Here is a 13,753-nt window from a genome sequence, read left to right as displayed (position 1 = left end):
CAATTGTATTTCTTTCATAGATCTTTTGTTGGTTGGTGGTATAATTTTTTTTTTTTTTTTGAGTGTTATGGTATAGTTAACAGCTGTGCTGTTCAGGCATGATTTTTCTTTGGGGAAAAAAAAATATACAACAGGCACTTTTAAACTCTGCATTTGAATAGTTCTGGTAAAGTGAAAAAAATAATGAGGCAGCACAGGAATACTGCATTCTGACCATCAGAAAGGTCTGCACACGTTTTTTCCATGTGGAGTACGTATGGCACAGGAAACAATTCATGGCATGGCAGCATACTTGTTCTCAGTACCTCGACTGAGAAGAGAAGGAAATGGGATTTCTACACACACACATACACACACACAGAGAAAGATAATTATAAGCTTATGCTGGTAATTTTTCTATTAGTTTCATAGGGTCCATCGTTTTAACAGGATGAGAACTTTTTGAGTGAAATTACCAGAAATAATTTTCTAGCAGTGCTTTTTAATCTTGGCATAGTTATGAATATTTCATACATCACTTTTTTACTATTCAAATCTATATTTAAAATTTCATACTTAGCTTTAAAGTTTGCTGTGACTTGAAATAGTCTTTGGAAAATAGATATAGCTTTCTTAAAAGAAGAAAAAACTGAAAATTGTTAAAACTTGAAAAGAGAAGCTTGTCTTAATTACAGATTCTTCTACACAGAGGATTTTAAATTTATTTTGAGGCTGATTAAGTTGTTTTTTTAAATGAAAATCATCTTGTGGTTTGGGCTCATTCCAATGACTTAAGCAGGTCTTACTTCTGAGTAGTCAGCTGAGTTCCTCAGGTGCTTCAGTGAAACATGCACCTTGGAAAACTGGACCTCTAAAGAGAAAATAAGGCTTTAAAGACTAGATTACCAGTTTTCCTGGAATGGCTGGGATGCACACAGTAAGGCTTCTCTCTAGCAGCTGAATTGGCAAGAGCAGACCTTGGGTTCATTAAGTCTCATTGGTGGAAAGTCCAGTGTTGAAGATGAGCTTATCTTAAACATAAGGGAATTAGTCCAGCTTCCATTTAAATTTCTGGCAAAGCTCCAGCTTATATTCAACAAGAGAAGGGCTGAGGCAGCAGACACACAAAACCTTGTTTCTAGGCCTGATCCCAGCTTTTCTTACACATCCAAAGCTCATGCTGAGTATTGTGGTCACTTTAGCAGGATTAAGTCTGAGCGGATTGTTAGAGCAGATTTATAATGCTATTCATTGTAGGATGTCCTGATGCAGTTCTCCATGATGTATGGTAAATAAATATTCATTTGTTAAAACAACAAGACACCTGTTGACAAGGTAAACTGGGATTGTTCCAAGCAAATTGCTGAAGTGTGGTAGTCTGTCATGTACAATAATTGACTAAATAACTCTTCTGTTATCTGTAGTCTTCTTCCAGCAAAGTTCTTAGGCATGTGTTTGCCATTAAGCACCTGATTACCTCCGCTGAAGTCAATCTGGCTGCCCTGCTGTATGTGGAGCACATGTTTTGGAGAAATAGGGCCTAAATTACTTGGGGTCCCCTGGATTCCGCTGTGGGATGTGTTCTCAGTCATCCAGGAAGTCAGTTGTGCCTAAACATGACACCAGGTTTGATCAGCATTTTGTAGGGGGAAACACCTAAGGGGCCTGTCACTTCACACTCTGTCAGAGGGTTTAAGTAGCCATCTTGCGTGCTCATTGGTGATGTAAGGTTATATAATTCATCACCAAAATAGTGTCAGGAAAGAGGTGTCATAGTTAAGTGTCAGCTCAGAGATCCAGGGCTATCAGGGAGACCAGCATTTAGCTGTGGGCTGTGCGTGTGTGCGTATCTTCTGTGACTACAGAAGGTGATGACCATCTTCTTGTTACAGGGGATTCTGTGCAGCATGTTCTAGAATATTTCTTTTAACTAAAAAGGTATATTTAAATGTATTCACGTTGGTGATCAAGAAATGCCCATTTCCTAAATTAGCCTCAAACTTTTGTTTTTCCCTTTCTCCTACCTGTGTTACATGAAAAAAAAAAAGGAGGGGGGGGGAAGGAAGATGTAATCAGTGACAAAAACCTACACCCAAACAGTGTGTAGGGGGATCTACATATTTTTTTGCAGAGGAGAAAAAAAATCGGACTCCATCCTGAAAAACATGAGGCCATCTTGCTTCTCAATATGGTTATTAGAAAGCCGTTAGAAACATATTTCCTTATATATTGAAGTAACCAGTATTACATATATAGACATTCCAGTTCACTGACACAGAGTGTTTTGTTGTATTTGTGTACATGTATAATTCAGGTTCCTTAGCAGGATTTTGAGGAGAGGAGGGGAACTGGAGTTGATAGTGTAGTGGACTATCCTCTACTAACAATGTGAGGACCAACTGAAAAATACAGATTGAAAAAAGGACTTAACATAGCCTGAAAAAGACAGGTGACAAATAGAACACCCATCATGTAAAGGTGAGGCACTAAAATAACAGTCATGTTAAAAAAGGAGTAGCCATTTGGGATTTGAACTTGCCACCTACTGAACACAATAGCAAAAATCTCAATGAATTAAATGCCTTGGGCCCTTGCACAGACTGAATAGATGCTATTAATAAAATAATGTATATGCCAAATAATGCTGTTATTTGTCAAGTAAATTATTCATCAGATCCATCATCCTGCCATTTCTCTTCTGGCAGAACTCCCACTGAAGTAAGTGGGAGTATTGTCTGACTAAAGTCTTTTAGGATTTGGCCCAAGGTTACACAAAATACAACTGAGGTAACTTGTTCCTCTTCCTTGGATTCATAAAACTACACACTGGACCCCAGGTAGGCAGCTGGGATCCTGTGCCTTATGATGCTAATAGTTAGTTCCCTGATGCCGATTATTCCTTGTGTCTCCTTAATGTACCTGTAGCCACCTTGATTTAGGTTCTGACCCTGTTCGTGCATGTGTGTGTCTGTAACTTAAACCTTGCCAGCAGTGTAACCTGGGTGAACCTGAAAATGAAATTAACCTGTACCAGTGTCTGTGGCCTCTGGCCTTGTTGGGGTCAGCCTGTTGGGGTGTGCTGTCCTGGGCTCTTGTGGTGACCTTGGAGAGCTGCAAGATGGGCAAAGTAGTGCTACTCTGACCTGGCTGAGCAGGAGGTTTCTAATGTGACTTTTTCTGTGGTTCTGAATGTGGAAGCCTGGCTTGTTCTTCTGGTTTGGTTTTTAGCTAACAAGTTAAATGTTCTGAATCAAATTGTATTTTTTATTAAAAAAAAAAAAAGACTATTAACTTCTTGCTGTCTTGATAGGAACAAAAACCAAAACGGCTTAAAGGATTGGTACTTCTAGCTACTAAAATACAACTCAGGTGACTATCTGCAGCACTGAGCTCAGCCTCTTATTACTACCTATGGGAATGTATAATGGTTAAATGAGCTGTAGGTGGGCTCTCTTGGTGCTCCAGGAGCACATTAGAAGCATCTTGAGAGTTACAAGTAACCTTGAAGAAATCAGTCCTAATGGCCTCAAACAATAGTAATGCTTGTAGCTTGTAACCTGCTCGGTATGCCTGAAAGTGTGCCAATGGGGCTGTTTGTGGGAGACTTCTTGGGTTTGGCATCTCTGGAAATTGTGTGTTTTTGTGACATGGAAAATATTAATGGATGCTGAGCATAGTTCTATGCTGAAATGTGCAGTAAAGCAGTTGTTACTGAAGCATGGTTAAGGCAGCAAAAAGATTTCAAAATGTGTTCTAAAGCTGGCCTCAGCCCCAGGAGGGGTCTAAGTCACCCAAGGCAATATAAGATGTAACTGTTGCTGGCTTTTGTAGAAATCAGTTTATATATGCAGTTGGTGCATTAGGGTGTGTTTACTGGTACAAAGTTTTTTCTAGTCTCCGCGTTGATTTTGGCTGGAGTTGACACTTGTCTTGTGAAGAGTGTCCTGTGCACTCCATGTCATCTGCTAGGAATTTCAGAACTGAAACAAACCGTGCATGATTTTCCAACTTGCTGTGCTTAGGGTTTTTGTATATACTGCTCTGTTCGTGCTCCATACGTTTTCCTTGATAACCATGTGCCTGTCTCCTGAGTGAGCCTGTGGTCCTTGGTCTGGATCTCCCTTCTCCTGGGACCCTTCAGCGACTTGAGCTGCCCTAGACCTGCTGCCCGGGACTTTCTGACCTGCCGGCAGTGCATGGATGCTCTGCGTGCACGGCTCTGTCAAAACTTCCGTGCTCAACTTGCCGTGAGACCGCGCAGCGGTCCCGCAACTCCTGCTGCTGCCTCGCGGTGGGGCCGGGGCGGGGGGGCCCGGTCTGCAGCCCCCCCTCCATCAGCGCTGCTCCAGGCTGGAGCCCTCGGGCCTGGGCGGGCGCGGAGTCAGTGTGGCGTTACCGGGGGTGCCCGTCACGGCTTCCCCCCGACTCCCTCTGGCTGCGGCGGCAGCCGATGCGCTGGGGGCGGGGGCGCCCCCCGGCCCCCCGGGCGGGCGGGGAGGGGCGGGGGCGGGCGGCGGCGCCGGCCGAGGAGGAGCGCGGGAGGCGGGCGGGGGCTGCGCTGCCGCCGCCGGGACTGGCGCCCGCCCCCGCCGCCCGGCACACGGCCCGCGCCCCGCAGCGCTCCGGCCCGCGGCCGCGGGGGTGCGAGATGGCCGCCGAGGGGAGCCGCGGGGTCCTGGGGCTGTGGCTGCTGGCGGCGGCGGGGCTGTGCGGCGGGGTGGCGGCGGGCAAGTCCCCTAGCTGCCACGAAGTGCGGACGGCGTTTCAGGTGCGGCAGATCGGGCCTCTCAAGCTGGTCCCCGACGTGCCCACAGCTGGTTAGTACCGACCCACCCGCGGGCTGCTTCTCCGCGCCGGGGCGGGGGGACGGGAGCGGTGCGCGGATTGCTGCGGGCCGGGGTCCGCGCTCGCCTTTGCGCCTGGAGCGGAGGGGCTCCCCACGAGCCTCCTGGGGTTCTCCCTCGGCTCCGGTGTTGCCGTCGGGGGCTGGGGGGCTGCCTGTCTGCGGAAAGCTGGCGCGCCCCGGCTCCCTTCGGCCAGCGCCGGCTTCCCTGCCCGGCGCAGGTAGCGGGGAACTAAGCGGATTCGCCGCGCCTCTACTAACGTGATTTTGAAAGACTTTCTAGGAAGAGGGACCAGAATGACTCCTCGGATTTCACGTTGTGCAGGTGTTGCTTATTTATCGCTACCGTAAGCACCACACCTTTTCTCCCGCCGTTTATGACCGGTGTGATTCCTTTGCTAAGTACTTCAAGCGTCGGCTTCCTTCTGTAAAGGATCCCTGTTTTAGAAGGCAGGCTAGTATCCCAGTCGTTAAGGAATGCTTGGTGTGCTGACCAGATGTAGGGATACTCGAGCAGGCTAGTGGGTGCATGATGAGTTCAGAATTAGGAAGAGTTACATTGCAGATGAATTCAGGAATATAGCCCTAAGGAAAGGCAGAGGTAACACCTTGGAGGATACAGTCAAGAGAACTTAGTGTTTGCTTAGGTAAGCAGTAAGTCTGCAGGACTTTCATACTTGTGGAAGTTGGTGAGTAAAGTGGTGGTCCCTTTTCATACAGTTCCTGAACAATGTGTGACAGCAGTGAAATGGAAAGGTAATAAATATATAGTAAAGAAGTGTGATTTTTTTGCGTATTCCACAGTTACATTGTAGAATTCTTTTTAAGGGGATAAAGTACATTGTAATGTCAAATTATTACACTCTTACTGTTTCATGACCATGTATCTAGATAATGAAATCACATCCCTGGTTCATACATGTTTTAAGAAAATATTTGCAAAAACTGGAATGAAAAAGCAGCTATTAATCTCATAAAACAATCTCTAGCTGCTTCATGCCAGAAAAAGTTCATGTAAGTGTGTGGTGGTATAAATGTCCGTTTGGGTCATTGCTTTATTGTATTTTAACTTTTTTTTGAAAGCAGTTTAATTCAAAGCCTGCTGACTTTGATGGAAAGGCTTATCTTAAATGAGTTTTGGATATATTTTCTGGCATGGGTTTCTGTCCTGGGGACTAGATTTCATAGGCCATTGGACTGATCTCTTATGGCAAGCCTTAATGCCTGTAAAGGATTGCACAGCACTGGTGATCTTTACCTTCCTTTTGCATAAAGTAGTTGAGATGGCACATAGCTATAAAGTTGTCTGTAAGCAAGGAATCATTGCTATTCCTCATTTTGTTGCAAGAAAAGATTTGCAGGCATGGCATTTTGAAGCTTGAATTATGGCACCATTCTCTTGTGCTGATAGCAACATCAGATCACACTTTTCTTTGAGGACTAAATATGAAAGCCATTGAAAAAGAGGTAAACCAAGGTTTTTCATCCATTTTGATGTGCAGTTAACCCTCTCACCTGAGCTCTGCCTGGAAAAAGTTCTTCAAACTTTCAATTTAATTGGATGTTTTACATTTTCTATAGAACCAGTACTGTGTAGATGAAACTAGGGGAGATTCATGTGCTTCCAAAGGAAGGTGTAGATGCTGTGATGCTTCTGAGAGGTTTCATTATATTCTTGTGTTATATTGAACTTTCTTATTGAATAACAAGCTCTCAGAAAATAAATAGCATGAGAGAAGGTGAGGGAGGGTAATACACTTTTTAATTTTAGCTTAAAAAGATTTCTTTTCAAGAGGATGCTTGGAGCAGAGGAGAGATGAGGAAAAGTGGTGCATATTGATCTTCCCTCTTTGTTGAGTATATTCAGCTCTACCAAAGGTTGTGTGTTTTAATGAAATCTTGCCAGGCAGTAATGCCTCCTGTCTTGTGCCCTCTCTTAATTACATACTGAAGTGTTTTCCAGTGTTTTCAGTTGGCAGCTTTTACCAGTTAATGTGACCTCCCCCTACACTCACATTCTCTCTATATGACATTGAGGCTCATTTTACTGTGCATTTTAACAACACACAAATATTGAATCATCTCCCCTGAGGACTTCAGACAGTTGTCAATTATAGTAGAAGAGGGAAGGCATGGTGAGCTGCTGGAAAGCAGTGTGCTCAGCTGAATCCAGAGCTGAATCCAGAACTTCTGTACTGGGGTGCTCCTCAGTTCTTAATTGTCTTCATGTTGCTTTTGGCTTGTTTTCTGTAGAAAATGGAACTTTTACAATCCTGTTGCCTATTTACTGTTTCAGTCACAAAAGCATTGAGAGCCCTTGGCTAATCTAAAACCAGTTTTTATAGGCTAATACAACAAATCTGACTGAGGTTAAAGTCTTAAGGATTATTGAGTTCTTATAACCTTCCGGAAAATCAGTAGCTTTATTGAGGAGAGGGGCCCAACCCAGTGCTGGGCGAGGGATCCACAGGCAGACTGTCATGTGTATATTTTCTGCCTCCTCTTACAGGTGGTACCCATTTCACCTGAATAAAATTAAATACTTGGGAATTTGTAGCCTACACCCTCCTGTGGTATTAGTTGTTGTTGAGGTGTTGAAGTTGCATGCTGATGGATCCTGGATACATTGATGTATTGTGGATGCAAGCTTCCTGGGGAGCTGAGTCCAGAGAGGGAGATCAGCATGACCTATGGAGAGATGGACTCACAGCAGCTTTGGGCAGGACTTACCAGCCTCCTGTGTAAAATGAACTGGTGAAGGAAGGAGAGAGACTCCTGGGGAAAGTATGCTTTTGTTTTTAAGGTGTGATGTGAATCTGACAGCAACCTTTCTGAAAAATCACCTGAGCAAGAGAGCTTTTGGAGATGACTAGGAGCTTCTACTTAAATTTCTCTTCCATAGTTTCTCTAAAAGCCATCAGGTATTTTTTTTTCTGAATCTAATCCATTAACAAGTGCAGAACTAAGAGTGTTTTTTATTTGGGATGGAGAAGACATCCAAACAAATAGGTATTTTTGAGTAGCGAATCTCCTTGGTCTATCTGTAAGACTTTATCCTCCACTAGCCGAGTCTGTGCTGGTATTTGAGAGTGTTTTTCTAGAACAAACTAAATGTTTCAAGGGTAATTTGCTGCAAATAGCAAACAGATTGGTCAGGTAAAGGTAGTGCTGCCTTGGCTGTGGTTCAGAGGAAGGTTGTATTTTTTTGTCTTCCCCAGACTGGAAAATGAGGTAATATGTTCCCAGTCTTATACTTTATCACAGACTGAGCTGGGATGTTTATATAGGAGCTCCTTGGTTAACATTTTGATGAGGGTATGATATGCTGTCTCCTAGGGTGAAGGGCTGTGTCAGTCCTGCCAAGGGACTAAGCCTTTGGTTCCAGGGAGTCTAGATATCTCCAGTCTGATGTGTACTGCTACGTGAGGTATTCCGCCCAGACGTGGGGCTGCCGTTAGCAATACCCTGCGAGCTCTGCGTTGTATTACAGTGAAACTGCACCCTGGCACAGACTGCCAGTCTGAAGTTCCCTTTATTCACAGGCTTTTCTGTGGCATGGAGCATGGTGGTCGCTGGCTGTCACTGCTTCCCAAATTCACAGTAGAAAAACTGAGTTAACCCAACTGGAGTCTGTGACTTGTCCACATTCATGTGGTGAATTGTAGAATGAGAAGAAAGCAGCCCTCTTGATTCCATTGGTAATCATGTAACCACAAAGCCGTCTCCACGTTTATATAGGCTCAGTTGTACAATCATGAAAAAAAATGTAACTGTAGAGATAGAATTGGGATAATTTCTGGTAAGCAGGGAAAATGTAATTTATGAAAGAGTTCTAGAAACTCTTCCTTCTAAATAATAATCTTCTTAAGGACTAACAAGAGGACTATTTGCTTATCTTACTGCTCAACTGCTTTACAAAGAGTAAAGAAGCTGACTAGAATGTGCTCAAGGACTCACTTTTGAAGGACAGATTTTGTCCTGTTAGGAGCTTCTTTAGTCTTTACTGTCATCCAACACCTTAAATCAGCAGAACCCTTCCTTACCATGTGTATATACTAAATATCCCATAGCAGAGCTGGCCAGGCGTCAACAATTTATATATTTAAACTGTTTTACTTTCTGAATAGTGACAGGAAAGTCCTACATTCCTCCCAGAAGCTCCTTGCTGTGTGTGATGTGTGCATTAGACTGCATCTCATCCCATCTCAGCCTGTGACAAAGTTCGCATTGTGTTGAGAAAGGAGCATGAGATAGATCCCTTTTTTGAATATATCCAAGAAAATCTGTTAAACTAGCCATTTTATTATGAAGTGGGTCACGCCACAATTTATTTTCCTATTTTTCCTCTTTTATTGCCACTCAGCTCTTTATTTCTATCATCTTAATGAGAACACTGTAATTCCTCAGTAAAGGTGCAGTGCTGAAACACGTTTTGCTCACAGCAGCATTCTGTCAAAGTTGCTACTAAGTCTGGTATGTGCCAGATGTGAAATGTACTTTCTTTATTTGCTCTGGAAAGTTTTTGCCCCATCAGAATGAATGACTAAAATCCTGTTGCGTGATCTGCAATTTATACTTGGGTTTACTTTTTACCTGCTTACATGGCTTTGTGGGACTGCCTTCAGTACCATGGGTGAAGTGTACATCTAGGAGAAAGGGCTGATGGATGTCCTGTTAATGTTTAGAAACAGTGTAGGTTTTTTAAGACTTTAAGAAAGGCACAAAAATTAATCCTGTTTCCTCGAGGCTTATTTTTCTTTTAGAAAATCCTGATAGCTGTAACCAGTTTGTGAAATACACCTTTGGCATGACTTGTAGCCTGTTATAATACAAGCTTGTTATAATACGCTTAGTGTTTGCTTATTTACAGACACACAGACTTCTTGGTTATTTAAACCACTGACTGTTGACCTGTTGAAGGGAGTGGACTGGTCCAATGTGAGGTGGATTCTGTTTCCATCTTCGTCACTCTAGTAACTTAAAACAAGGCCGATTGTGCCTCAGTTTCCCCTCCTGTGGGCTGTATCATGGTATGTTCTTTTGAAGGGTATTGCTGAAAAGCTGCCAGGAAAGGGAGGGAAGGTCACAGCCAGATAAAGCATCAGTGAATTATACCTTCATTTCTTCTGGCTGACTTCCATTTAGTTCTTTCTTTATGTGAGGGGAAAAAGGCTAGAAGTTACCTTGGTTTCAGATGAATGAGAAGCTAAACCTGAAAGCTGTCCTTCCTTCTCTCCTCTCATCCAGAGGCCATCCCAAGGTGGGCTCAGGCTTTCCACAGTCTCTGAGCCATCATAGGCTTTAGCCTGCACTTGCTGTGATAGCTGTTCTGAGCAGAAGAAAAGCTATGCTTTCGCAGCCTGCAGCTCCTCTGGAGTAAGGATGCTTCCTTCATTAATCTCAGGATTTTATAGCTCTCTCCAGGCTCAGACTGACACCAGAAGTGTTAACCTAAAGCTGGTGATATCTGTGGATGCAGGCAAGACTCATGCCAGCAGCAATATCTTTTCCCCCTCTTCTTTTCCCATGCATTAAATTTCTGTTTGACGTGGGACCAGCTGCCCACTCTGTAACGCCCTCCTGGGAGCAATCTATGCTCAAAAAATCTGTTTAAACTTACTTAGAGCCTCATAAAGATGGAATCGCTATTTCACTGCCAGATGGAAATCTATAGTTCTCATACCCATGAGCCTCAGAAATAGCAGTGTACTTGCTTGAGCATTTGGTCCAGGTGAGTAGGAGACTGGCTTATTTCTTCAGATCAGCCTTTCCTGTAAATGTCTTGGGTAGATATCCAAGAGTCAGTCAAGATCTTACTCTCCCCCAGTACAAAATCTTGTTGAGGGAAAGAGCCAAGTATTCCTGTAATTCACACAGTATATTAATTCTCTGAAAAAGCTGTAGTGACTTATTTTTTTTTATGGTCGGCTCTGGTGCTGAACTGGAGTTCAGGATGGAGAACAAGCTTAGTAAGAAATGACCCATCCTTAAAATACTGGTGGCTCCCAAGAGCTGCCTCTAGCACCTTATGTGCAACTGAAGTTTTGCCATCAAATTGTGACTGGAATGTAATATAAAAACATTCCTCCTGCACCCCCACCCCAGTATTGCAGGGCTGAGCAGTCAGTTCTTAACCAAAGGGCAGTGCTAATGAAAAAGCATTAATGTGATAAGTGGAAACAAAGTTGGCATGATAATAATTGCTGTATAAATCAATAAAATAAATACAACAAAATAAGTAAAAGCTTTTATAAAGATTAATCATGAATATTGGCATGAGCCTGTGGATCTGTAAAAGGCAAGGAAAAATGCACTCTGTAAAATGCACCCTGGGCAGATTTCTTTTTAAAAATGGCTTTGCTTTTAGATGGTATAAAATTAGAGCTCTAGTTCCATGTATTGCAGTTTTTGTAATTTAATCTTTCTTCCATGAAAGCATGAAGTGGCATGGTAAAGAGATGTACGTTTAATATTAAGTACATATTCATCCCTTACCAGCTTAGAACACAGCATCTGCTTCTAGGGGAAAATACAAATTTTCATGGATCAGAATCAATTCCCAAACAACAGCCAAGCTCATGGCACAGAATTTATACTTAGTTTCTCAATCTCTGTCAGTTTGATTAGGTATCACTATTTAATATGGTAGAAGCATCCTGATATCTGTAAGATGTTTACAGAAACTTGTTTTATTCACATTAAGGTAACTTCTGAGTAGCATCAGTGGATTAAATTATTTATCTTCTTAAGGATAAAAAAAAGGGAAGCAAATCTGTTTCCAGCCTTTATCAAGCACTTAATATTTAAATTTCTGAAGGCAAAATATTTGATGGAAAATGCAAAATATTTCCACCCAGTTTTTTTGTTCTGTTTGGATCTACAAAAGTAACCTGAGCCCCAAGCTAAGAGCTAGGTTATGTAGTACAGGCTTTGGAGAATATGGATTTTCTCTCCTTTTTTGTCCTGCGTGGTCCAGGGCAGTCTTCTATAGGTCGAGGTGTGCTGGGAGGCTATGTGTGATCTGAACTAGTTGCAGTCTGGACAGAGAACTGACTAGTGTGTGGAGCAAGTGTAGTGGGACTGTGTGCTGAACTGCTCTCTTAGAAGGATAACAGTTGTCCAGAATATTTTGGTTTATGGCTGGGTTTGGTCTGTTGGAAGAACTAAGTATTTTCTGTAGCGATGCTGGTACTTGGAATTAGCCTTTAAACTGCTTTAGGAACTCTCGTTCATATGATCATCCTGTAGAAGAATGTAAGTACAAGATTTTTGTGTCCCCATTTTAGGGTGTCAAATGAAAATCAAGTGGGTGAGGTGACTTTGCCAATTCCATATTGAGTCCTGTAGTTTAGTGGCATCTGATGGCAAGTAAACATACTTTTATGTACATAGTATATAAATTAAGTGTAACCAATTCCACTGCCCCATGATTTTTTTCAGTAGACACTTCAGCTGCCTCTGGTGGGTTTACTCTAGAGGGGAGAGGTTTCTGCACTTCTATAGCAGGGTAACACCCAGAGGCTTGCTCTGGATTGAAGGTGGTCTCTTCTATACAAGGTGCTGCACAGGCATGCCAAGGGCTTGAGCTAGCAGTCTTGCAGATGAATTTTGTAGGGTGTTTGACTGTCCTGAACTTCCTTGGGGCTCTTCAGTGCTCTTGTGCTGCACCAAGCACCTTAGCAGTATTTAGCAAATGATTTATGATGGAGCAACCACAACCTTGCCTCTTGTTATGGGTAAGCATTATGTATATACTTTCATGAAGATAAGTCCATCTATTTTACTCTTCAGTATGTCAGTTTTAAAGGATGGTTATTAATTACCTTCTTAGTGTATTCATACATGCATGATTAATGTGTAAAGTTTATACTTGTGAAACTTCAAGGCACTTGTTCAAAGAATATCGAAAGAGCTTAAGACAATGGAGGAACTTAAAATATCACAGATGATACCATTACATTTATTTGCTACTTTGTGAACGCAAAAATCTTGGGAAGTATCATCACTATATATATATACACAGATGTAATATCCTCAGGTTCTCTTGTGTCGTGATAACTAAAACATAGGAATAAAGGGCAAATGTAGCCAGGCAATTGCCTAAGAACTTCAGAGCTGTAGAAGACAGAACAGTCTTGCTCTGGAAGTTGTATTTAATCAGCTTTTCTCCTCTCTTCATGTGTAGTTTTTAGTTTGTTTTATATGATTCTGTGCCATATTCTGCCTTTCTGTGTTCTTACTGGGTTTCCATTAATGCTGCTAGTAAACATATAGATGCATTTATGTTTTTTGCATGTATATATGTTTTTTTTTGTCTTTTTAATTACTCTGCTTGCTTCTTGGGGCCATGTTCTTTCCCTCTCCAGAGTTCTTCCATCACAGGGTGGATGAGGCAACCATTCTGGAGGAGCATCCTCCTCAGAGCTTGTTCTGACAAAGAGCCCCTGCTCTGCTGCACAGACCACTGTCAAGTCCTTTAAAAACAAACGAGAGACAAATTTCAGAGCGCCGTGTTCCAAACCTGACAATATCAGATAGGTCATGGTAGCTTTGTTTGGCAGCTAGTTAAAGTGGATAGTTCAGCACATCCCTAGATGTTAATGGTTACATGTATTCATTGTTCCAACAAGGGCCCTATTCATAAGGGGACTATTCTCTGCTCGTTATGCATGCATAATTCCCATTAATGCTACTGGGGGTTAAGTGTGTGTAGTGAGGGGGGGAGAATGAAGCTTATGTTTACAAATCCATGTTTGCACTCAAAGGGAAGGTTTTGTAACACATGAGAAATGGATTGTATTTCCACAGATCTTTTAACTTTACGGAACTTTAAATCTGCTTTAAAAAGGGAATGAGAATGGGGGAAAAAAGTGATTTGTGAGAATTTGTCGGTTGACTGCTGCCTCACACACCATAATTTGTCATGATTAG

General features: G+C 42.5%; 1 protein-coding gene across 1 annotated transcript in view; it reads left to right on the top strand.

The window, feature by feature from the left end:
• Positions 1 to 4,627: 4,627 nt before the first annotated feature.
• Positions 4,628 to 13,753, top strand: part of LOC127387877 (glypican-5-like) — a 349,409-nt gene continuing 340,283 nt past the window's right edge. Inside the window, exon 1 of the mRNA XM_051626736.1 lies at positions 4,628 to 4,796. Within this exon, the coding sequence (XP_051482696.1) occupies positions 4,628 to 4,796 (169 nt within the window). The remainder of the gene's footprint in view (positions 4,797 to 13,753) is intronic.

The sequence above is a fragment of the Apus apus genome, chromosome 8 (assembly GCF_020740795.1).
Source record: "Apus apus isolate bApuApu2 chromosome 8, bApuApu2.pri.cur, whole genome shotgun sequence".
NCBI lineage: Eukaryota > Metazoa > Chordata > Aves > Apodiformes > Apodidae > Apus > Apus apus.
Note: the sequence above shows the minus strand (reverse complement) of the source record. Positions and strands in the feature narration are given on the sequence as shown.